This window comes from Danio rerio, chromosome 22 (assembly GCF_052040795.2).
Source record: "Danio rerio strain M-AB ecotype USA chromosome 22, GRCz13ab, whole genome shotgun sequence".
Classification (NCBI taxonomy): Eukaryota; Metazoa; Chordata; class Actinopteri; order Cypriniformes; family Danionidae; genus Danio; species Danio rerio.
Genome location: NC_141042.1, coordinates 36540346 through 36566744, shown reverse-complemented (window position 1 = coordinate 36566744; position 26399 = coordinate 36540346). Strand labels below are relative to the sequence as shown.

General features: G+C 38.3%; 1 protein-coding gene across 7 annotated transcripts in view; it reads left to right on the top strand.

The window, feature by feature from the left end:
• The window catches only part of grm7 (glutamate metabotropic receptor 7), a 367182-nt gene that overhangs the window by 197380 nt on the left and 143403 nt on the right, over positions 1-26399 (top strand). For all 7 annotated transcript variants that reach the window (XR_015520998.1, XR_015520996.1, XR_015520997.1 and 4 more), the window contains 1 exon segment: positions 18595-18732. Coding sequence is in view for 3 of the 7 variants with exons in the window: in XM_087302215.1 (XP_087158341.1) it covers positions 18595-18732 (138 nt within the window). In the remaining 4 variants the exon portion in view is untranslated.

Below are 26399 nucleotides of genomic sequence, written 5' to 3'. Positions count from 1 at the left end.
TGAGAGACTACACAGCTAAAGTATTTATGTGTTGTCAATTTAGTGGCGATTCGTACAAATTTGTACAATTTTTAAAAAAAATGAGGTGTGGCACCAAACACCGTCGCTAAACCCAATTGTCTTAGAGGGATAAGCCAAACATACTAAATTGCACAAGATCGTATCAATTCATACGTATTAGCTACTAAATCAAAAAGTTACGAATTGTCATGGAATTGTCTTGGACTACATCATTTTCAAACAATAAAATGTGTTTAGGTTATTGATTTACATGACTGGTTTTGGAAGCAAGGAAAAGCTATCTTTTGAAAATTGATTTCAAAGTACTTTTTATTATTATAATTTGTTTTATAAAATTAAATGGTATTGTTTCAATAAACTTAAAAGGGTGTATTTTTGTAAAAAATTGTGTCATCATGCACAGTGTCATGCATTGTGTGTTTAATTAGAAAAAAAAACAAAAACATTTGGGACTACAGGACTGAAAGTGTTTATATTTTTATATAAATTACATCGCCACCTATTGGTCTGGAATAATTAATAATACATTTTAGATTTTTTTTTTCTGATTGTTTATTTTGAATGTTTTAACGTCCTAGAGCCCGAGTGTCCACATACGTGGACAGCACAATTTTAGCTCTTAAGTGCCTATTTAAAATGACTGTTATATATTGTGTTATAGACACACAATGTCACCCAAAATGCAAACATTATCAGTTTTTCACTCATTTTTTATTTTCATTTTTATTTAAGGAAGAAGCCCCACTCTTTTTTTTTTTTTTTTTCAGAATTAGATAATGATATTTAATTTACATCACAGCTATGAGCTCATATTTGCTGTTGTTGCTTTTTGGGAGTTAGTATTAGGGGAAATATATTTTTGTTCAAGAGATGTGGTCTGACTGGACAAATATTTGGTTATGCCCACTTGATAAGTGTTTTCAGCAAGACTATAAATTGTGAAAGTGCATACAATGTAGCACATGCTTATAATGAAAATTATTGGGCTATTTTACTTCTAATGCAAAACAGGTTTATTTTAAACATTTTAGGTTAAGGTCATACTTTTGATATTGCTAGATATTGTGGATGCCAGGCCAATAAATAACATGGACTGAACACGTAATATTGTTTACATTTTTTGAAAGAAACCATTTTTTTTGTACACAGAAATGATAATGCCATTATATTTAAAATGTACAGTTGACAGCATTTGTTAGGTCTAAGAACACTATTTTTATTATTAAAAAAAATTAAAGGTTAAAAACGCATAAAATGGTGTTGGATAAATCGTATACCAAAGTTTTTCAAAGCAAAATACTTGTTGATTTGATGTGGTTCACACAAAGTCAACAGTGTTTAAAACACAATGAGAGACACAGAACTGTTTTATTTTCTGACCCAGTTATACTCCATTATATAAGTAAAATCCACTGCAGGGCTATTTAGTGTTAAATCTCAGGGTGATGTATTTTCAGCTGAAACTGAATAATTAAGAGAGCAGAGGTTTCAATAATTCATGTCGAAAATGCCAGTTTTGCTTTAAATTGAATGAGCAGTGATAAACAAGTAGTAGCTTGAAAATAGCCCAGAACGCCCAAACTTACTGTACTTTGGTAATTAATTAACGAAAAACCTTTTTTAATGTTTAAATTTTATGCATAAACTAAGAAAAGATCCCAAGTGTTTTAACATGTAGTACTTGTAGGTGTAATGTGATTTTTTGTATTGATTTATTAATTAGTTTTATTCATGAATAAGTTTATTGATTGATTGATAGTTTGATTGATTGATTGATTGATTGATTGATTGATTGGAAATTTGATTGATTGAGTAATTGATTGATTGATTGATTAGCTGCTTTTCCACTATCGTGCCAAACCGTTCTAAGAACACTTCGGTACGGTTACGGTTGTTTCTCTACTGAGCCTGGAACGGCGCGGCACGATTACAAACCGTTCTCGGCCCGGAATTCTCGGCACGGTTAGACAACCGTGCTGAACTGTGCTGACAGATTCTGTGTGTTGACGTCGCGACTCGGTTGCTAAGCTACCACAGCTGGCTCAGCAGAAGCGCGCTAGTCATCAGACATCTTCAATAAACTACAGTACATTTAATATAAAATAATGATCCAGGTCTAAACGATACAGTTTGAAAAGGGTTTTAAAACCATAGAGCAGTCTCTGGCAGAGAAGTGAATAGGCTAACTCATCACATTCTTACGAAGATATTTTATTCATTAAAGTTATTATTTTATTGACTTGAGTACAGAACTACTTCGTCTGCCTGAAAGTGAGTTTAATGCACGCAGCGCTGTATTTCACAGCACAAAACTCGCTCTGATTCGGGAGAGACATGCCAGCGACTTGCACTGCTGACTTTTTTTTCCTGCTGCGCATCGAATAAAGCGAATAAAGTCACGCTTTGCATCGTCGATGTTCAAATTCCACAACAACATCACTATATCCATGAAACACGAACTTGCAGACTCTTTTAACAACGAGGAAATAATTGCACTTTTTAATTCAAAGCCAGGACAGCTTGTTAATACCGGTGAGACCACCTGAAGGACGGCGTGTTCGTGTTGTAATGTCGGCCGTCCAAAAGACTTTGCTTGAAAGCTTTACGGAGCGGCACTGTAACTGTCCAAGGTACTGTTGAATGATTTATATAATAGCATATGCACTAATAAACAAGTAAAAAGAATGAATGAATTAAATAAATATGGATTCTTAAATGTCAGTATTGCTTTTACTCAAAAAATATCAATACGTTTTGACAAATGTTTTATAAAAATAAAATGAGCAATTTTCATCATTTTAGCTATAGGCAATTATATGATTTGGTTATTCATAAGTTATATGACATTTATGAGGCATGTAACATGTTTATGTGTTTTTTTGTGGTGATCTTTAATATAGCTACGCAAATATTTTCTAAAACGTCTGGCAATAATTAGCCTACAGCTTGTTAGTTAATTATGAACACAAAAATATTTTAAATATTTATAATAATAAAAATAAAATGATCAAAATAAAAAAAGATAATAGAGCAGCATTTTGCTAAATATAATAGTGCTTTATATGCTTTAAATCCTGCTATATATGTGTTGTTTCATATTCGTTTTTTATTTCACTTGCTGCATTCGTTATTTAATGTTTGAATAGTAAAACAAATAACAGCCATCGCTTAATTGGTTTCATTTTACCATCAAAATGTAGTATATTTTATATCATTATCAACTTTTGATATAAAAACGCAGTGTAATTTAATTAACTGTTAAAAATGAAATAATTTATGTGCTGTGTTTTTATTAGTGAAAGTGCCCGCTCACCTTTGACAAGGCCTGTCCAAAATGATATTTCTGCCACTATAATGCAAATGCACTATTATTGTGGTCTTATCATTGTTTATTTTTCTGTTATGTTCAGAGATTTTAAATATTATTTATTTCCCCTCCAATTATTTTCAATCATCACGTTGCATTTTGGTAATTTTCCCTCCAAATAAAATTTAGCCAGAGCTGAAATAAATAAGGGGGCACATGTACCTATATTTAGCACCCCTATTTGATAGAGCGGCATAACAGTGTTTAGTCACATGCTTTTGCTTTTATGAAAAAAAAAATAAATAAATAGTTTCGGCTCTTATTTAACTTTAATTGAACATAGGGAGCCGTTTACATTGCGTTACCAAGGCAACTACTGATGCGTTTTGTGTAATGTTTTAAAGAGCTTTGTCCCAGCACGACAGTGGAAAATGAAACCGTATCCGTGCTGTCTGGCCCGGTTTGGCACGGAATGGAACAGTTCTGTTTAAAGAACGATTCAGCACGATAGTGGAAAAGCGGCTATTGATTGATTGATTGATTGATTGATTTTATTAGTTGGTTGGTTGGTTGTTTGGTTCATCGATTTCATTGGAAGACTGGTTCATCGATTGATGGATTGGTTGGGGTATTAATCATTTGGTTGGTTTATCGATTGATTGGTTGATTGGCTCATCAATAGGTTGGTTGGTTGATTGATTGATTCAACAATTGATTGGTTGATTGATGGATTAATATAATGTTCTTAGTTTACTTGGTGTGTTGATTTGATTGATTGACTTTTTGATTCATTGATTGATTGATTCATTCATTCATTCATTCTTTGATTCATTCATTGGCTGATTGGCTCATAAGTTGATTGGTTGACTCATTGATAGGTTGGTTGAGTAATTGGTTGAATGGTTGATTGATTCAACAATTGATTTGTTGATTAACTGATTGATTAATATAAACTTCTTAGTTTACTTGGTGTATTGATTGATTGATTGATTGATTGATTGATTGATTGATTGATGCATTGATTTTATTGGTTAGTTGGTTCTTGATTGCATTGGTTGGTTGGTTCCTTGGTTTTATTGGTTGATTTTTTCATCAACTGATTGATTGGTTGGTTGGTTCAACAATTAAGTGGTTGATTGGCTCATCAGTTGGTTGGTTGATTCATTAATAGGTTGGTTGGTTAATTGCATTAGTTGATTGAGTCATTAGTTGATTGAATAAACATCTGATTAGTTAATTGATAAATTGATTAATGTAATTTTCTTTTTCTGGTTGTTTTTTTGATTGATTGATTGATTGATTGATTGATTGATTGATTGATTGATTGATTGATTGATTGATTGATTGATTGATTGATTGATTGAATGATTGATTGATTGATTGATTGTGATTTTATGTTGAGAGCATTGGCTATTTAGAAAAACAAAACCACCAAACAAATAAGGTTTATATGAAATATTTATGTTAAATGAGTTAGTATGCATTAATTACAAAGGATTAACACTTAGAACAAACCCTAATAAGACAGAGCACTATAAATATAGTGGTGTGTTGCAAGCACGGTAATAAAAAAGTAATAAAACAAAGTAATAATTTGTTGGGTTTAATGGCCTGTTTCTGAATATAACAATAAAATAGCAGAAACATATCAGCATTCTGTCTACAGTTGGTTGAATCTGTGCTGTGAAGAAGAACACAGGTTTGTTGCAAATACACCACTCTGTGTACAATTCTGCAAAAAACTGAAATGCCCCACTTTGAGTGCATTTCACTACAATTTTAGTGTCCACATGAGGCACTATTAGTTGTGGTTTTTACAAAAGTAATTTAAGAAAATATCATTCATACACAGCACCGTCAGAATTTTCAATCGAAATTATTGATTATTTTTCTTTTTTATACCTACTGTAGGCCAAAAATGGAGATGTATCTGTGTCGTGTATTTGTATGTGGTGATGTATTGTTAAGCCAGAGACAATTTTCTACAGTGTGGATAATATAAAGCAAGTAAAATAAAGTATGGTGTCATTTTACATTGTCAAACTGTCCAAATTTCCAGTTAACACAACCACTGATCATCATCTCCTTTCTTCCCCATTCTAATGATTGGTATAAACTCCTTGACCACCTGTACATGATGAAAAAATTGTTGAAGATTTCAGATGTAAAAAAAAAACGTATAGAGTCATTTGACATTTTCTTCTAAAATTAGCTTTTCTAAGCCTCCCGTGTGTAGGTTCAGTGAATTCACTTTTATGTACATGAATACATTCTTTCTATTCCATTTAAAGTGAGAATACTAAACCTACACACATGAGCCTGAGAAAAATGCTTTACATTTTTTTAAATTTTTCTAAAGGAAAATTCCAGATGGTACTTCAGGCTTTATGAAGTAAATGCATCTGAACTCCGCAAGCATAATGAGCATTTGAACAGGTTTGTCTCAAAAAAGAGGCTAGTGAGATTTGAGAAATCTCAGATATTTTTATGCATCCACATGGACAATGCAAACATCTACATTTACACCCCATGGAGCGGGAATGCGGGAAGAGCGCTCTCCCACACTCCCTTTGCTTCCCCTACTCTGCCCCCTCAACCCACTCACAGAAAGGTCATCCTAACTCACACAAAATAGTCATCTCAAAGCATGAATGTTCTGTATCAATGCAACTTTGTGCATCATGTTTGATATCATCTGAAATGTCTCTTTGCGACAGGTACAATGGTCTCATTTCCTCTGAAATAGACAAAATCAAAATAATAGATTTATAGGTTCAGGTATGTTTTGAACCACTGCTTAGGGTGTGCCTTTACCTAGGGGGCTTCTGTTCAAATGACCATTGCCTATGTTCCCTATAGGCAGAAACTCTTCAGATCTGACATGCCCCTGAATGTAAATGTCTATTGTTATTCAACACACACCCCTCCTTGAAGGAGATTCTTGGTTTGACTACTTAAGGGACATTTTCAAGATGTTCGGGGGGATTCTGTAACCAGAGGAACGGGACCATTTTGACAGCATTTTTATTTATACATGAAACTTTTTTTATATATATAATTGTGTAAACACACCGTTGGTTTTGGTTCTTTAACAATCTTAAGGTGGTAAATCGGTTTAGTTAGTGTTTTTATTTAGTTATTAATTTATTTTTTAGTTTAATAGTACTTACATTGTAATAATTTGTCAACTGTTTCATTTACATAGTGTCTAAATTGTGCAAATTTCTTGATCATTTTCAGTAAATCCTGTCAAAATGATATCAAACGATCATTTTGACAGAAAATCCATCTATAGATGCAACTTTTATATGTTTTGCTGTGTAAACAATCCCTCGAAAAGTGGCTAGTGAGTGTGTATGTGATTCATTCTGAAACACTTTATAAGTAACCCAACCTTATTTCCATATCCTCTCTGTGCATCTGACACAAACTGTCGCTGAAATTATGCAAGCATGATGCTCATCTAAATTATGATCTGTTTTCTCACCACCTCCCCCAACGACTTGTTTTAGCGGAATCGATCTGAAGTTGTCAGCCCCCATCTGTCTGGAGCTTACTTCAGAGACGGAGACAAATTGCGAGTGCATTAGCCGGTCGCGCTCCGCAACAACGTTATATCAGCCGCTCAGAGACTCTCGAAGCGGAGTGACAGCTTGGAGTGTGATCCTTGTTGATTTGGAGATCAGTTCGGTTTGCCTTTTCCCTCCCTACAGGCTCTGAGCAACGTTTAACCTCGGACCATCTATAAAATCACAGCGAGAGATCTAGCGTGGCACTCGAAGGCTCAGGCACTTTATTTGAAGTGTCGTCAGAACCAGTGATTGTCACCTGAGGTTTTCTCGCATGACTTGACGCCGCGAGCATTTCGGATTTCTGATGGGCTAAACGAAGAACGCCTCTTCTCCAGGCATCGGGGGTGTCTGGAAAAGTTGAGCGTAATGTTTTATAAATTGCTTCAGGATGCATGAGGTGGCAGTGGGAAACCTCGCTTCATTCGCTTTCATGGTTCCCATGACAATGGATTGGACGTGGGATGCGTAGGCCTGGCTGAATTAATCTTCCATGGCGAATATTGAAAAGACGCATGTGACTGCCTACATGTGCTTTGAAAGGAGTTCATGCTGGTTCATAAGCCTTTCCTAAGGAGAAATATACATATATGCATATTCAGAGGGGGCCAGAATTATTAGAACACCTGATAGATCGGAAAGTATTGATGTTTGGTTTGCTTCCAAAGATGAATTGATTTCATAATGTTTATTAAAAATGCAAACAATTTCTCTTAGCAAAACACATATCATAGGTCGTGAGTTGTACTGTTAAGTGCGGTTTTGATTTTAATGTTGTTATGATGGGTCTATTCTATGGTTTAATGAACATAATGATGACTTAGTAGATATGAATGTTTACTACTATTACTGCATTATTAAAACTTTGAAAAGAAAAACTGGTTGCGATTTATTTTGGGTTTATTCCCTTTCATGTTTTCTTCTGTTTAGGTTTTAGTGGGGCGAGGTAAGATCAATGTCATTCATTCATTCATTCATTTTCTTTTCGGCTTAGTCCCTTTTATTAATCAGGGGTCGCCACAGCAGAATAAACTGCCAGCTTATCCAGCATATTTTACACAGTGGATGCCCTTCCAGCTGCAACCTATTACTGGAAAACACCCATATACACTTGCATTCACACATATACACTACGGACAGTTTAGCTTATATTTAATTGTACCTGTACTGCAAGCCTTTGGACTGTGGGGGAAACCGGAGCACCCAGAGGAAATCCATGCAAACATCAGAAGAACATGCAAACTCCACACAGAAATGCCAACTGACCCAGTCTAGACTCGAACCAGCAACCTGCTTGCTGTGAGGTGATCGTGCTACCCACTGTGCCACTGTGATGCCCAAGATTAGTTTCATTAAATTTAAATTGTTTTGTTATAGATAATTTTTGACTTCTTAACTATTTAGGGAGCTTTTGTTTTTGTTTGTTATTTTGGCCTCACTCTTTTCTGTAATTGTTGGCAATTTAATTATTTCATTTAAACTTTTTGAATATAAAAAAAAAAAAGATTTGCTTTGCTAAGCAGTAAATAAAAATTCCTTTATTTTGAGCCCCCCTCCCCTTTATATTTTAAGTACAGTGAAAACTTTTAGTGATACTGGGATAGAGAAAGGGGAAATTCTCCACACACAATATGAAATATTTATTTATTATTATTATTATTGTTATTTTTTATTATTTGAACAAATTAAATTAGATTTTTTTTATTTAATTTGTCTTTAAACCCCTAAAAAGGAGTTAATTGTAACATTGATTAATTACAATTTCAAGGTTCACACTTAGCTGTTGATTAATTATAAATGAAGTTTCATAAACTAATTTCGAGAGGAGCACGTGATATGATTGACTGCAGCCGGCCATTCATCTACGCTCATTAGCTAGCCAATCAGAACGATCCAAACTCACTATAAATAACCTAGCTAAGATCTACACCCCTATCTTCGTTTTCCGAAGAAACCCCCCATCCACCCCTTCTCCTCCTTTCCTCTTTTGCGAAGGGGAGCTCTCGAGAACACCTGATTTCGTACTCCCCTCACATGCTTTATGGACCTGGCGGGAGCCCTGGGCTCAACTATCTCCGAGCTCAGGGCTCTCTCCGGGGACACCATGCCAAATCTGCTAACTTGCTAACAAGTTGTCAAACAGTATCTAAGTGTGAACTCTTGAAATCAAGTTTAGAATGCTGTCCCGGGAGAGAGCCCTGAGCTCATAACATCCTCGAGCCCGCGGCTCCCTCATGTTTGCAGTGTGAGAGGGGACTTTGAGCTCAGGTAGGTCTCAAGAACACCCACCTCCATCACCCACCACCCCCCATCCAACCCCCGCCAATTGACATCGATATGTAAAATGAATAGGTGTCCACATAGTTGTTGGCAGTATTGTTTCAAGTATGGATTGGTTAAAGTGCAGTGCACGCTACATATTGATGGTGTGCAGTGAGGGGTATGGAAGAGTCTATATGGGGTGTGTTAAGTGTTCACCAGTGTGTTAAGTGTTCATGGTTAAGGTCACCACAGCGGAATAAACCGCTGAATATATTCCAGAATATGTTTTATGCAGCGATACATATATATATATATATATATATATATATATATATATATATATATATATATATATATATATATATATATATATAAACATTCATATAAAAATGAAAATGCTGTCAAAATGGCCCCCGTTCATATTGAACGGCAAATGTGTTATTTATGCCAGACCAGTAGGTGGCGATTTCATTCATGAGGATTCTCCATTGTTATTTTGGTTGCCAATTACTTGTGTTTGTTCATTTAACTTCAGCTTAGTCCCTTTATTAATCAGGGGATGCCACAGTGGAATAAAAGACCAGCTATTCTGGAATATGCTTCATGCAGCCAATACCATCCCAGCTGCAACCCAGTACTGGGAAACACACATACACTCTTATATTCACACACACACACAAATACCCATACACTAAGTGTTTGGACTGTGGGGAAGCAGAAGCACCTGGAGGAAACTCACATTAACACGGTGAGAACATGCAAACTCCATACAGAAAAGCCAACTGGCCCAGCCAGATCTTGAACCAGCGACCTTTCTTGCTGTGAGGCGACCATGCTAAACACTGAGCTACAGTGCTGCACAACTTTCAATTTCCAAAAGTTTACACACACACCTTTTTTGTGGTCCATGGTCAAATATGAAATACACATCAAATGCATTCAAACCATAAATTATGAGCGCAAAGCCATACGCAATGGATCATTTCAAAAGTCCCCGCCATCTTTTTTTCATGTCTAGCACTTCATTGAGCATTTTGTGTCACATCTAATAGCTCCATAGGCATCTGAGGCAATGTGCGGTCAGAAGTCTTATTTTAGATACGTTGTTAATATTTATAAACATGTGACATTATTAGATAGCAAGGACAGTTGGTGAACCCGCCGTAGAGGAGGTTCGCGGGCTGCCTGCTAATTACTCCGCAGCAGAGCAGATGTTGAACGCTTTAAACAAAAGGTGAAGCCTTGAGCTTTGTCCTCCAGACACAGAGAAAACGACACAGACGGGCCTTCGGGAGTTTCTTGTGTACAAGGCTTGTGTACAAATAAGCTGCAATTAGTAGAATTTATGAGCAAGCACGCCAACCTGCTGAGGATCCGATTCTGAGTCAAGTACGCCTGTGGAGTGATGTGTAGAGCGCATTTGGTCGAGGTCATCTGACAAACAAACTGAACACATGCATCAGTCTGCCTGAGGAATCATTTAGCTTAAGGCCACGGAGCAGAAAAGGCTGTTTTTAGCTTAGATCTGAATGGCGTAGTGATTAGGAGCACTGGGTTTGTTCATTAAACATGGACAGAACAAATGTAATTTAGGATTTGTTCGTAAAATAATTTACGATAGTACATTTTATGTAAGAAGAGTTTTACGAGGATTGTCTGCAGCAATTTGTTATGCTCTGATTTCATTGGGAATCATGTATAACAACAGTGTGTGCGCGTGTAAAATTGGACATTTATCAAATGGATGATTTTACACAGACGGTGTTTCTGATAGAGTTTCATTTATGGTTTGGTGTCAGAGCCGTGGCTTTGCAATTACTCCACTTACTCTGACATGTTTCTGATCTGTAACACAAGTTCAATTTTAGCTGTCAGTGTTTCCTCGAGATTTGGAGGGTATAGTGTGATTTAAGGCAGTGTTTCTCAACCATGTTTCCCAACACTGCATGTTTTGGATGTCTCCTTTGTCTGTCACACCCATTACAGGTTTTTCAGTCTCTGCTAAGTGACTAATTAATCTAATTTTGAGAGGATCACGTGCTTATGATTACTTACAGCTAGTCCTGCATTATCCAGTTTATGATTCACCAATCAGACGACTACTAAGCCACTATAAATACCGTAAGTTTCATATAACAGCCATCTTCATTTTGAAAAATCCCCCCTTCCACCCCAACTCGTCCGATTTTCTTAGATTGTTGGCACGGTGGCCCAGTGGTTAACACTGTTGCCTCACAACAAGAACGTCATTGGTTCAAGTCCTTACCAAAACAGCTGACGTTTCTGTGTAGAGTTTACACATTCTCTCCATCCTTACATAGGTTTCCCCTGGGTTCCCCGGTTTCCTCCCACCATCCAAAAACATGCAAGTTAATGTAATTGAGTAATCCAAATCGGCACCATAGACATGCTCCTAGTAAGTAGTTATCTCTTAAGAGCAATCCCTATCGGTTCATCAGCTTTTACAGCAGGGGAGTTCCCAAGATCTACCTGAGCTCAAACTCCACTCTCGCCTTGCAAACGGGAGGGAGCCCCGGGCTCGAGGATCTTATAAGCTCAGGGCTCTCTCCCGAGACAGCATGCCAGACAAGCTTTATAATCAATCATTAGCCAAGTGTGAACTCTTGAATGAGCTGATGATTTGAATCACGTGTGTTTGGTTAGGGGACACAGAAAATGTGCACACTGGTGGTCCTCCAGTAATGTGGAGAAACATTGATTTAAGGTATGTCAGGTTTAATTAAATCCCAGGCATCCCAGGTCTTCTGGAAGTTCCGGGAGTGTCCCGCGTATGCATAGAGTCTCCCAGATGCCCTCCACCTCCCCAGTCCTTAAATACGTCACATACCTCTCCTTCTCTTTGGTCATCCACCACCACATCACCCCACTTTTACTCCCCCAACCTTCTGCAAATCATCTGTGTCCCACCCGGAAATGACTTTTCCCAACTTAGGATGTCTGAAATCCTTAACTGTTTGGTGTCATATTTGGGCTGAGACCAGGGCCGGATTAACCAATGGGCCTTATGGGCACAGGCCCAGGGGCCTGTGCGCACTAGGGGCCCCTGCGAGCGGGGAGAAAAAAGACAATTTCGGAGTGTCTTTTTAGGCTAATTACAAACAGCGCATCTAGTTGGAATCTAGTTGGAATAAGATATTCAGGGTTTACGCCCATCGATGCCTGATTGATAGAGACAAGATGAGTAAAGAGCTATTTAGTAATACAGCCTCAGTGGCGCACCTTGTAAGGCGTGCAACTTCATGTTTTGACGCTATTGAACATCAACTCGGTTCGAATCCACCATCAGCTGAACTCGTGCTACTTTTTTTTTCTCCCCGTTACATATCAGATTGGAAATATATTTATTTTTAACAGGAAGGAAACATTTTTTTAAATAATGCAAATGTGATATAAAGTCACAAGTGTCTCGTGGGTATTTAACATTTATGTTTAGCCTTATAGGTGCCTCCCTCTCTGCAAAAACTATATTGCTCAGACAACTGTATTTCCTCTGAGGTAAAAAATCGCGATCACATATTAATATTATTATTATATTTAAATTGCCTTTCTTTCTTTAACTAAACAGAAGGCTGTCATTGGTCAAGCGCGGAAACGTCAGTTTTGTAATAACCGGCACTAAACTGAGCAGACTGTATTTGTAACGTTATATCTGTCATAGATTAAAAATGAGTGGACAAGTGGATTTAGCAAACGCGAGAGAAAGAGGAGAGGAGGCATCTTTATTGAGGCATTTTCCATACACACTATCTTTAAACTGACCCATGATCAGGAGAATGAGGGTACAGAAGAAGACGTTATGGTAACTTTAAATGATGAGTGGCTAGCATTAACCAGGCGGAGGAGGCTAACGGCAGCGCAGCACGGACTGGATTCATCGTGTGAGAGACAGACAGAAAATATACATAAATACACACATATATATATATATATATATATATATATATATATATATATATATATATATATATATATATATATATATATATATATATAGTTTTATTAGTATTTTTATTCAATGCTTTGAAAAATAAGTTAAATCTTTGTAAACTATAAATACACATGTACTATTTATCATTTATTTAATATGTGGCCAAAAAATTATAGATTCATTTTATTTAAAAATTATTAAATTCTTATTTTTTAAATTCAACTATAGGGGTGCGGCCAGGTAGGGGGCCTTACAAGACAATGTGCCCAGGGGCCCCTGAGGTCTTAATCCGGGCCTGGCTGAGACACACCAAGCTACTGAAAACAGACTCCTGTCGAACAAAGCAGCTTTTAGTACCATTATTGCAGTACTTGTCACTCCACATGGAGGGATTGTGGACGTATGTCTTATAATCTAATAATTCATATCATCTGCAAATATTAGAGAGATGCAGTGAAGCTAAAGCCAACTTCTTTGTGTTCCTTCTTGACTTGAATCTCTTACTTGGGTATGTCACTTCAGTTATTGTTCTCGAGCTCTGAATCATTGCTGAATAATCCGACTGCTCTCTTAGGCCGATGCCCTTTAACATCTGGCTACTTGGTCTTTAGGTTACTTCGGGTACATTTACATTCTTGGGGAACACTGATATATGTACACTGTAGCTTGTTTAAAAAAAAATTAATAGGAGGAGAAAATTGGAGGTGCGTTGGCGCAGTGGGTAGTTTGCATGTTCTCATGTTGGCGTGGGATTCCTCCGGGTGCTTTGGTTTCCCCAACAAGTCCAAAGACATGTGCTGTAGATGAATTGGGTAAACTAAATTGTCTGTAGTGTATGAGTGTGAATGAATGTGTCTGGGTGTTTCCCAGTGATGGCTTGCAGCTGGAAGGGCATCCGTGGCATAAAACATATGCTGGATGTTCATTCCACTATGTCGACCCCTGATGAATATAATCCAAAAAGAAAATGAATGAATGAATAAATGCTAGGTAAAATTCTACATTGCAGAATTGGCCCAACTCAAACTGACAAGAGGCAACTTGTGAAACTCACCAAACCAACCTTCTGAACCAACATTGACCAGTGGCCCGACGAAGCCCAGTGGCTGACCGATGACCAATTATTTGAGATTATTTTGCTGCTCCTGAGTAAGATCCAGCTCTGCTTTTATCCAGCTCTGCTTATATGATGAGAGTAGGCAAATTCACCAACTAGATGTTGTGTGCTTTTAAAGCTACAGTAAAACATGGCAGATACCAACATGTTTTTAAAAATGGAGTATTGACTCATATGTTGGAGCATTGACCCATATTTTTTTTTATTCTTCTGAAATCACATTTCATTAAGCAGGTTTTCCTGTTGTGCAGTCATGTTGCCTGACAGGAGCATCTGCTGAAGATGTCCCTATATCTTTCGCCTCCCATGGTTTTAAGTTTGCTTAGGATCTGAAGATCATGTAGTGGGTCCCAGTGCAACTTGGATTTTTTATTTATTTATTTATTTTTAGCTCACAAGAGTTTTCTAACAGATGGCGTAGCAAAATTTATGAGAAGACGAGAAAGGATATATATAATAAACACCAATTTTTAATGAACTGAAGTTACATACATTCAAACATCAAGAGAATTGGGAACAGGAGAAACATCAACATTGAGTAAAGACGAGACTGGAAAAAGATTAAAGGTGGCTAAAAAACTTCAATACACTTACTGATTAACTTAAAGATAAAACTAAGGATGAAACTAAGGATCAACAGAGGTGAAGGGAATTAGTGACCATGGGAACAGATAAGTGGCAGGAACAGGAACAAAGGGAAACCGGGTCAAACTGAAGAAAACACTGAAACAAGTTCAAAACTTTAACAACTCTCTTCCAAATCTTTTGTTGCTCATGAGCAAAATGAGTTTCCGGTTAAATAAAGTGCTAAAATTGTCTTGGAAATTGCTTGGAAAACCATTCTTAAATCAGTTGTTTGCACAATAATTCATTGGTATGTTCATTGGGAATGCTGGACCATATAGCAGGCAACTAGCTCTCTGAATCTAAACAGGGCTACTACCGGTGATAACCTGGATGGAAGACCACAAAGGAAAGCTAGGTTTTTGCTGGATATGGTGTTAGTGAGACCAGGAGGGGCACTTAACCTGCCGTCTGCGCGGGTCCTAACAGTCCCCAGTATATTTACACGAACACTATACTGCTCAGTGAGTGCCATCTTACGGATGAGATGTTAAACCAAGGTCTTGACTCTCTGTGGTCATTACAAATCCCAGGATGTCCTTTGAAAAGCTGTTGGGGTTCAACCCCAGCATTCTGGACAAATTTGCCCACTGGCCTCTGTCCATAATGGCCTCCTAAGCATCCCCATATTATATTGGGCTTCATCACTATGTCTTCCCTCCACCAATCAGCTGCCGTTGCATCAATCAGATGAATGCACACTGAAGGTGGATGAGGAGAAGGGAGTTGAAGGGACTTACTGAGAGACACATCCTTTGAGTTACTGCATGTGCTCGTGGTGCACATGGCTAAGTTAAAACCTAGGTTCAAATTTCACTTGCAACAGTTTCACAGTTAGAACCAGTGGCATTTTATAGAGCGTAATTTGACAGTTTGGGTTTTGGGGGCAATGGGGGTGATTTTGCTCTAAAAACAATAGCACACACTACGATGCCTCATCACTAAAAATTGGACATAAAGTTAAACCATTTGGGGAAATTGGGATGGGGCTGTAATAAAAGGCATCCACTAGTATTCCCCATCACCAAAACTTGAGTGGGCAACCACTGATATCCAAGAGCACACAACCACCCTCACTGACTGTGATTTTAAGTGCTTATCATCCAAACCAATCCACTTCATCCAATCAATCTAATCATTCATTCATATCTCAGTACTTCAAAATCATATGATTCTGTAAGTCAGTCATTCACATAGTTTAAGTGCACTTTCAGTATTTACTTTTTAAATTTCTAGTCATCCATTGAAAGAAAAAAGGAACTGGCGTCACCACCAGGCTACAGCCCTCAAGTTGCCAACTCCAGGCATGCAGCTTGGGAGCCAAAGATAGGTAGAATACTTGCTCCTACTCGAGAGTATGCAAGACCCAGGAGTGCATTAAAGACTTCTGCTGCATGTGTTGACAGGCTTAGGGCAGCTTTGCTGTTGCAGCTTAATGATAACACCTTATCTCTTGCTTAACATTTATTTTCTAGTGGGCAAAGCAGACCCGGACCCACTTCTTTTGCAGTTTGCAGAGTGGAAGCAAACAAAGTTTAAATGAGCCATGACTATGTAAGGTTAGCCGATGCCTCCGGCTAAATTAAATGTTCTGCTGACCTTTGTCCTTGCAGCTACACTGTGGATGAAAGCCTCATTACGCCACAAACCTATTTAGATGAGGCATGTTATTAGCCTTGATGCAAGACAACAAGGACAGGCTCAAAAGACTCTTTAGGATGCAGATTGATAAATGTTAGTGTTTGACTGCTGATAGCAAGTCGTCTGATTAAATGCTCTGCTTCATGATGAGAAAAATGTCAAGAAAGGAAACCAATATTTTTTTAGGGAGAGTCAAAAATTTGTTGCAAAACTTGATCGCATGGCTACTTAACAAGGTACTGAATTTGTAAGAATTTGTGCAATGTGATTTGTGATGAGTGGCGTCTCGGTGGCCTATTGGGTAGCACTGTCACCTCACAGCAAGAAGGTTGCTGGTTTGAGTCTCAACTGGACCAATTGCTATCTCTGTATGGACCCACATAGCAAAATTTCTCTGGCCCAGCTGTGGCCCACACAATCAGGTTTTGCTTGGCCCACATGCCGCAGTGAATTACGGTACATGACTGGACCAAATCTGGCTTCCAGACAAGGGCCAAACACAGACCATATCTGGGCCAAGTCTCAGCCAAGTTAATAACTCATAACTGGGCCTGAACTGGGCCAGATAGGTTGGTGTGTCACGATTACAATGAAATTGATAAACCCATGGAGTGATGCGCTTTAGGCACACTATGGGCACGCTTTTTCTCAAAGTGACCTGATTGGTAGAATTTTTTTTCTTTACTCAAAAATGATTTTAGTGTATTTTAAATGTGGGTCAAGACTGGCCAAACTCACATGGCCCACTTATCAAATTTTTAAATCTGGGCCAAATACTACGTTTTTCATCTGGCCCAAATCTTGTGTGCCGCCTTAAAAACGGTGCCACCTCTGCCAAACCCGGGCCATTTTTGGCCCACATGCTGTATGCCAGTGCCGGATGAATGCCTGCTGTGCCAGCTTTTTGCCAAATCTGGGCCAGAATTCTTTGCCACTAGGGGAGTTTGTATGTTCTCCCTGTGTTCACATGGGTTTCCTCTGGGTGCTCCGGTTTCCCAATTTAAGTGAGTTAAAATTGGGTAAACAAAAGTAAACAAAATTGGGTATAGTGTATGAGTGCGTGTGTGAAAACGAGACTGTATGGGTGTTTTCCAGTACTGGGGTTGTGGCTGGAAGGGTATCTGCTGCGTAATACATAAGCCGGACTAGTTGGAGGTTCATTCTACTGTGGCGATCTCTGATAAATGAGGGACTTCAAGAGTTCACAATTAGCTGATGATTGATTATAAAGCGACTTTGGCATGCTGTCCTGGGAGAGGGAGCCCTGAGCTCATAAGATCCTTGAGCCCAGGGCTTCCTCATGTTTGCAAGGTGAGAGGGGAGTTTGAGCAAGAGAACTCCCCTCCTGTAGTAGCTAATAAACAGATAGGGATTGCTCTTAAGAGATAACTACTTACTAGGAGCATGTCTATGGTGCCAATTTGGATTGCTCAGTTAACTTAAGTTGCTTGTTTTTGGATGGTGGGAGGAAACCGGAGAACCCTGGGGAAACCACTCGTGACCATGGGGAGAATGTGTAAACTGGATAGAAACGTCGGCTGGCTTGGTAAGGACTAGAACCAGTGACGTTCTTGCTGTAAGGCAACAGTGCTAACCACTGGGCCACCGTGCCACCCATTTAGGGAAGGAGGAGGAGTAGGATGGAAGGGGGGATTCTTCAAATCGAAGATGGCTGTGATATGAAACTTAGAGTATTTATATCGGCTTAGGAATCGTCTGATTGGTGAATCATGAATTGAAAATGCTGGACCAGCCGCGAGTAATCATAGCATGTGATCCTCTCAAAAGTAGTTTATAAATAAACTTCGCAAAGCAGAAGGAAATGGATGAATGCATGGATTGTGATGAAACAGTTTTTTAGCTAAAGTTACAGGCTCTGGCTCAATAGATCCCCCCTTTTGTATTTTAACAATCTTGCAGACTTAAAATGACTATGTGTTTGGTATCCACAAGACAGCTCTGTCTTTCTTTTCTGTATTTTTCAGCAGAGTCACACTATGCTTTGAGTGCTCTGGGAAAACTTCTACCCAATAGCTAAATCAACCATTACATTACCAAAGTGTGGAAAATGCTATCGCTAATGGTATTTTTTCTTGTTTTTCAGGATTTGATGCCTACTTTACATCACGCACACTAGAAAACAATAGAAGGAACGTCTGGTTTGCTGAATTCTGGGAGGAAAACTTCAACTGCAAGCTCATGAGTTCCTCAAAAAGAGAAGACACAAGCAGAAAGTGCACAGGTAAATGCTAATAGCGCATTTTTGTCCATAAAACACTTGCTACAGCATGCAGGTTTTCTTGCTGTGGAATCTTTCAGTATCTGGGATTACAATAAGATGCTTAAGATGGTAATTGTACAGAATATCAATTCCAGTATGTGGTCTTTAACATAATTAACCACAATAAACTAGCTAGCTGCTCATCAGAATGTAAGGTAGTCAAGCATTTTTTAAGCACGGTGACTGTTAGCTCAAAAAAGTTGTTGATGTTTGCAATATGCTATTTTTCTTTCTAAAAATTGCTGATATTTGCATGTTGACTGAAACACTTGATGACAATTGTCCTTTAGCTGGTAACTATATAGTCTTGTGTGACTGGAGTAAGTTGATCTTTAGCGCAATTAGCAGCAACAAACCAGCTAGCATCTGCTCAAGCTGTTTTTAGGAATATAGTGACTGGTTGACCACCTAATGATCAGTTTGAACTAGCTAATTACCAGGCTTCACACATACAAAGCTACGATCTTCCAGCAGGGAATTATAAACCTGATAGGCTATATTAAGAGCCTGCCATGAATGGAAAGTGTATGAAAGTTAGCACTGTTTTCCTACCCTGCTGAAAAAATCCAGCTTAAACCAGCCTAGGCTGGTTGGCTGGTTTTAGCTGGTCGACCAGGCTGGTTTTAGAGGGGTTTTGGCCATTTCCAGGCTGGTTTCCAGCCATTTCCAGCCTGGTCTTAGCTGGTCAGGCAGGAAAATGACCAGCTAAATCCAGCTAAAACCAGCTTGACCAGCCTGGTTTAAGCTGGTCAAGCTGGTTTTAGCTGGTCATCTCCTAGCCTGGCCAGCTAAGACCAGGCTGGAAATGGCTGGAAACCAGCCTGGAAATGGCCAAAACCCCTCTAAAACCAGCCTGGTCGACCAGCTAAAACCAGCCAACCAGCCTAGGCTGGTTTAAGCTGTTTTTTTCAGCAGGGTACCGTCTTCCCTTTTCTTTCTTTCTTTTTTTTTTTTTTTTGTTGATAAACCTGAAGAACTCTGTCAGGCTCATTGACTCCAGCTTATTAGCGCTTGGTTTCAGAATACAAAGTGCATTCTCCTCTGCAACAGAGCTTTCAATTACATAAGCTTCTCTCAGCTCATCATGGCTAGTTCAGGCTGACTGATTCTCAATTCCCAGTCAGCTACAAGACACGTTCATCAAGATTGTCAGCCGGAATTTGGGAACATTCATAACAAGCAAACAGAAGCATGCCTTCAAGGCTGTTTTCCCCTTTTCTAATATTTTAAACACATATTTAGAGCCAACAACCTAAATTTGAGCAGAGCATTACATTTTTAAGGCAATGATATGCATAATTACTGTGTGTTTTTTTCTAAGTAGTGAAATCATTCTGAAATCGTACATTCCTGTATTTTGTCTTGTAGCCTGTGGTTAAGTCAATATCTGCACAAGGGGTAAACACTCTGGAGTATCTGGAGTAATTAATGTAAGAATCAATACTATTGACTTCATGCTAACGGAATAAAAAGCATGACAAAGAAATTGTTAGGCAGAATTGTTCTGTACTGTATAACCTGCCCCTTCACATTTCTCTCAGATATCTGATGCTTGTCCTGAGATATTTAGTAATATTTGAACCAATTAAAACTGTGAAAACTCTGTTAATTAACCGATGACGTACACAACAGTCAGAGGAAAGCAACAGAGCAGCTGCTTCAAGTGCCAGAGTTTACAGCAAGGATCCAATGCAGTAGCAAAGCTGTTTATTGCGCAAAATTGAATTTTAACGGTCTCATGCTCTTGGCAGTCAATTATTCATTGGGGCTGAACACATTGGAGCTGTGTTTTTGGTGGTCCAGCGGCTCTAATCTGGTTTACCAAAATGGTCTGCTAGGTCAAAATGGGGCCTACTTGAAAGTAGTCAAGCTGATCTATCTAAACAAGGTTGGACCTACTTGGATCAAGTGGAAACTATGGGACTGCCGCCTACACCTTATATCAAGTTTGTAGTAACACAGCACCAGGTTCAGAGGGACTACTGACAACACCTACAGACCGCCCACAGTCTGTTCTCAAACTGTCTGATGCACAGTGAACACAGAAATAGCAAGAACTAACTAAAAATCCTTAGCCTTCGGTTCTTTGTTGTGCAATTTGTTTATTCCATATCTCCATGGTTTATTGTTGAGGCTCTTATTGCATATTTGCTACATGCAAGCATGACAAAACTAAACAAGTTTACCATTTTATTTTTCTGAATTAATAGCTTTTCTGTCATTATTAGCTAGGCGGTGCATTTTGTTGCTGTGGAAGTCTCCTCAACCCCCATCCCATACTCAGTGGATTAAAGATGCCTTATTTTTTGTTAAATTTGAAAAAATTAAACATAGTCTTCGAGGTTCAGTGGTCAAATTTTCTAATATTTGGTTGCCATTTTTGGAACATGTCAAATCTCTGAGACTTGAGGCAATTACTGTGGAGTGAATGGTTGCCATTCTTGCATTTTTGTTTTGATCTGTGCTTCCAGTTAGTATTAGTGCTGCTGATATACCACAAACATACAACCTTTTCTTAACATAAAACCACAAGTTTTAAGAACATGCCACCCCCCAGCCTATTTAGTTTAATACATTTTCCCTTTTCTCTCGCTTTTTTTTTGTTTAATTTTTTTTTCAAATTTTTTTTTTCTATTAATTTATTTTGTTTTATTATTACTGTTTATTTTACTTAATACACCATGCTGTCAACCTCAACGTCTGGTACAGACCTGTTTATATGCTCAATTTGAAAATTGATTTATGCACATCATATAGTGTTTATGCATGTCATATACTGTGTGTCGCACAATATGAGGGTTATAGTGTGGTTTATTTTCATTTTTTTTAATCAATGTTGTACTGTTATATATATATATATATATATATATATATATATATATATATATATATATATATATTTCTGTTTGTACTGTTATTGAATCTTTTTATTTTGTTTGTTAACTGTCAAAAAAATCTAATAATTAAATCTTATAAAAAAAATTTAAAAAATTAAAAAACTAAACAAGTTGGTCTCTTTTCAAGCATACCTTTCTCAAGTTTTGTTCTTTGCAAACATTTGGTAGGCCATAAGCTAAATTCGCAAAATGCCTACTTTATTAGACTAAATTGTGTACCAAATGGTGGTTCTCATGTGTTACTGGCCCCAGTGGACCAGAATAATTTGTAAAACGTAAATTGTATCCGACCAACACATTTGAGACCAGACTGAAAACCAAATGACCAAATGGTGGTTCATTAAATGGTTCATTGAGGTTAACAATGCACCAAATGGTGGTATTCAGGCGTTCTTGATATATAATAGATGAGATTTGGGCCAGTGTTTGAATTGAATAGCTTGTAAAAATTCTTATTTGTATTTGACTAATGCATACGGGAATACCTAATACCAAATTAGGAAATGGTGATTCATCGGAATGTTCTTGCGTGTCACATTGGCATTCATTGAGTATTACTCACTGAGTATTACAGTTGTCATTCCCATTTTTATGCTCCAAATACTTTTCATTTTAACTCCTTGACATTTTTTGTCCAATGATTGGCCAGAATAATTTATATTAAGTTGTATTCACATTCGAGAAATTAAGATTGAGTAAAAAATTACCAATTACCATCATTACTTATGATTGAACACAGCTGGTCCCGCATTAGCTAATTCATGATTCATCAATCAGATGATTCCTAAATCTCCATAAATAACCTATATTCCATAGCACAGCCATCTTCCACCCCTACTCCTCCTGATGGGCGGCACGGTGGCTCAGTGGTTAGCACTGTTGCCTTACAGCAAGAATGTCACTGGTTCTAGTCCTTACCAAGCCAGCCGACGTTTCTGTGCAGAGTTTACACATTCTCCCCATGCTATTGTGGGTTTCCCCTGGGTCCCCCGTTTTCCTCCCACCATACAAAAACATGCAACCTAAGTTCAATCCAAATCGACACCATAGTCATGCTCCTAGTAACTAGTCATCTCTTCACAGCAATCCCTATTTGTTCATTAGCTACAACAGCAAGGGAGTTCTCGAGATCTACCTGAGCTCAAACTCCACTCTCGCCCTGCACTGGGAGGGAGCCCTGAGCTCGTGGATCTTATGACCTCAGAGCTTTCTCCTGGGACAGCATACCAAATACACTTTGTAATCAATCATGAGCTAAGTGTGAACTCTTGAATGATGAGTAATACATTTTCAAACTGTGACTGGTTACATCAGCTACTTTGGTTACTGTGGTGGCGCTTCTCGGATGATGTTCTTTGGGTTGGAGAATGATGTTTGCCACTTTCACACTTACTTGAGCACTGTAACATTTTTAACCCCATGCACTGCAGCTCAGGGGGCATTGGGAGTGTTTAAAAACAGTACAAATATGGTTACAAACAGTTGTCTTTTGGAGATAAGAATCCAAAATGATGATCAGATCTTTACATTTTAAGCAATGATGTTCGTACTGAAGTCACATTTCTGTCATAAAAACAATTAGAAATTCATTCATTCATTCGTTTTCTCTTCGGCTTAGTCCCTTTGTTAATCAGGGGTCGCCACAGCTTATCCAGCATATGTTTTACACAGCGGATGCTCTACCAGCCGCAACCCACCTCTGGGAAACACCCAAACACTCTTACATTCACAAACATGCACTATGGACAATTTAGCTTACCCAAATCACCTGTACCGCATGTCTTTGAACCGTGGGGGAAACCAGAACACCCGAAGCAAACCCATGCCAACACGGGGAGAACTTGCAAACTGCACTACCATGATGGCAATTTGAAATTCTATATGCTTATCTGTTGTCTTGTTGCCTAGTTCAATATCTTCACCAAGCCTTTTTGAACCTATTCTTGCCCTCAAAAGAAAAATATCTTAATTTGAAGTGTACTTGGGCCTTACGGCTGCATTTACACTAGTTTCACTAATATGGTTTGTCCAGACTGGTGCCTTTACTTTGACGATAGTCAATTTCAGTCTATCTATACCAGGGGTGGGCAAACTCTGTACTGGAGGGCTGGTGTCCTACAGAGTTTTGCTCCAACACTAATCAAACAGACCTGAACATGCAAATCAGAGTCTTCAAGACCACTAGAAAGCTAGAGGCGGTTGTGTTTGATTGGCGGATGGTTGGAGGTAAACTCCCCATAACACACATCCCTGGTCAATACTGAATTGAAACACCAGTGTTTACAAGCTAATTCAGGATCTTCAGCATTTTCGAAATGCTCAGTTTACATGGCTCGAATATGTTGGAGTAATATAGATGTCAAACATAACCATAACACCATAATAACGAAACTAGTGCAAATGGTGCCAAAGTAGTAAGTATATTGTCAGATTAAGTTGCAGTATTGAAATTGTATGCAATTATTGTTATAGCCTTATTCCTAAATGGATTAAACTCATTATTTTTTTTCTCAGCATTCTACACACAGTCTCCCATCATCACAATGTGAAAAAAGAGTTTTTGAAATTGCTGCAAATTTATTAAAAATAAAAAAGCTGAAAAATCACATGTACATCAGTATTCACAGCCTTTACTGTGAAGCTCTAAATGGAGCTCAGGTACATTCTGTTTCCACTGATCATTCTTGAGATGTTTCAGCAGCTTCATTGGAGTTCAGTCGTGGTCAATTCAGTTAATTAGACATAATTTAAAAAGGCATACACCTGTTTATATAAGGTCTAAGGGTTGACAGTGCATGTCAAAGCACAAACCAAGGATGAAGACAAAGGAATTGTCTGTAGACCTCTGAGACAGAATTTTCTTTAGGCACAAGGCTAGGGAAGGTTACAGAACAATTTCTGTTGCTCTGAAAGTTTCACTGAGCACAGTGGCCTTCGTCATCCGTAAGTGGAAGATGTTTGGAACCACCAGGACTGTTCCTAGAGCTGGCCGGCCATCTAAGCTGAGTGATCGGGGAGAAGGGCCTTGGTCAGGGAGGTGGTCAATATCCCGATGCCCATTCTGTCTGAGCTTCAGCACTCTTCTGTGGAGAGAGAAGAACCTTACAGAAGGACAACCATCTGTGCAGCAATACAACAACCAGGCCTGTATGGTAGAGTGGCTAGACGGAAGACACCCCCCGCCTGGAATTTGCCTAATGGCATCTAAAGGACTCTCAGACCATAAAAAACAAAATTCTGTGCTCTGATGAGACTAAAATTGAATTCTTTGCTTCCCATCCAACCTGATAGAGCTTAAGAGGTTCTGCAAAGAGGAATGGGCAAAAAACTCCAAAGACAGGTGTGCCAAGCCTGTGGCATCATATTCAAAAAGACTTGAGGCTGTAATTGCTGCCAAAGGTGCATCAACAAAGTATTTAGTAAAGGCTTTGAATACATGTGATTTTTCAGCTTATATATTTTGAATAAATTTGCAACAATTTCAAAAACTCACATTGTCATTATGGGGGATTGTGGGTAAAATGTTGAGGAAATAAATCATTGTAATCCATTTTGGAATAAGACTCTAACGTAAACAAATGTGGAAAAAGTGAAGCGCTATCAATATTTTCTGAATGCACTGTACATGTGTTTGTGTTAAACTTAGCCACACTGGACACATAATTGCATCTTACGCTATTTAATCCAACATTTTTTTGCTCCATTTCCATTTTGCATTCTTGTAATGTGCACAGATAGAGCTGAGAGTGAATGTTTTGGATTTTGTTTTTAAATCCAGATGTTGTTTTCCACCTGTCTGTGGTCTTGGCGAGAGGTAGCCATTGAGAATTCTCATTTATTGAGTGTCCTGTCTGCCGCGGGAGTCTCTGAACGCCGAGGTGAGATATTCAAGAACTGAAGGTGGCGACAGTTTTTTTTTTTTTTTTTTAGCTGAAGACAGCTGGCAACGACAGTCTGCATCGCCCCGGAGACACTGTTGGTGTGAGGGCCAATTTACAGATATCAAGGGTCTGAGTATGTGATGAGAGAGAAAGCACATGGCGGCGTCCCTGGAACAACAGTGTGCGCTGGGGGGCAAAGGAGAGGCAGGTCTGATGGATGACATGGGAGAGAGGACTTGGCTGTAGTCCAAGATCACGACTGTAAGCAAGAAGACACAATTAAAGAGGGCAGGATTGGAAAGACTGTGTGAATTTGTAATCAGTTTTTGGGTTTCTCTGATGTGCTCCTGTGCGCAGGTTATTGCATAAGTGGCACATTTGCCCCTGCCACCATTAATAAGATGTAATGAGATAGTTAGCTCCAATGTTTATAGTCTTATCTGTCAGCTTTCGGTGTCTTGTGCCAAAAGGCAATCAGGCTCTGAACAGGCATTCTGCTAATCATCATTTTTGTCTTGTTTTCTCGGGTGAATGACTAGATGTCTTTACAGCAAAAGATGGTTGTGTGTACATATATTAGTAATGTCAATCGATTAAATTTGATTAATTAATCACACTTTTTTGGAAAATCAATCGCTATTAATCAGATTTACAAGACTGAAACTTGTAATTGTGGCTATTCAAATGTGAAATAATGTAATCGCAAGACAAAAACTATTTAAATTCAAAATTTATTTGTTTATTACATTTACTTGTAACACAGATTTCTTTATGTAAACAACACACCCATAATAAACCATCAAGATCCTGGCTTGACAGCCATATTTATTACAGAAAGTAAAACAGACTT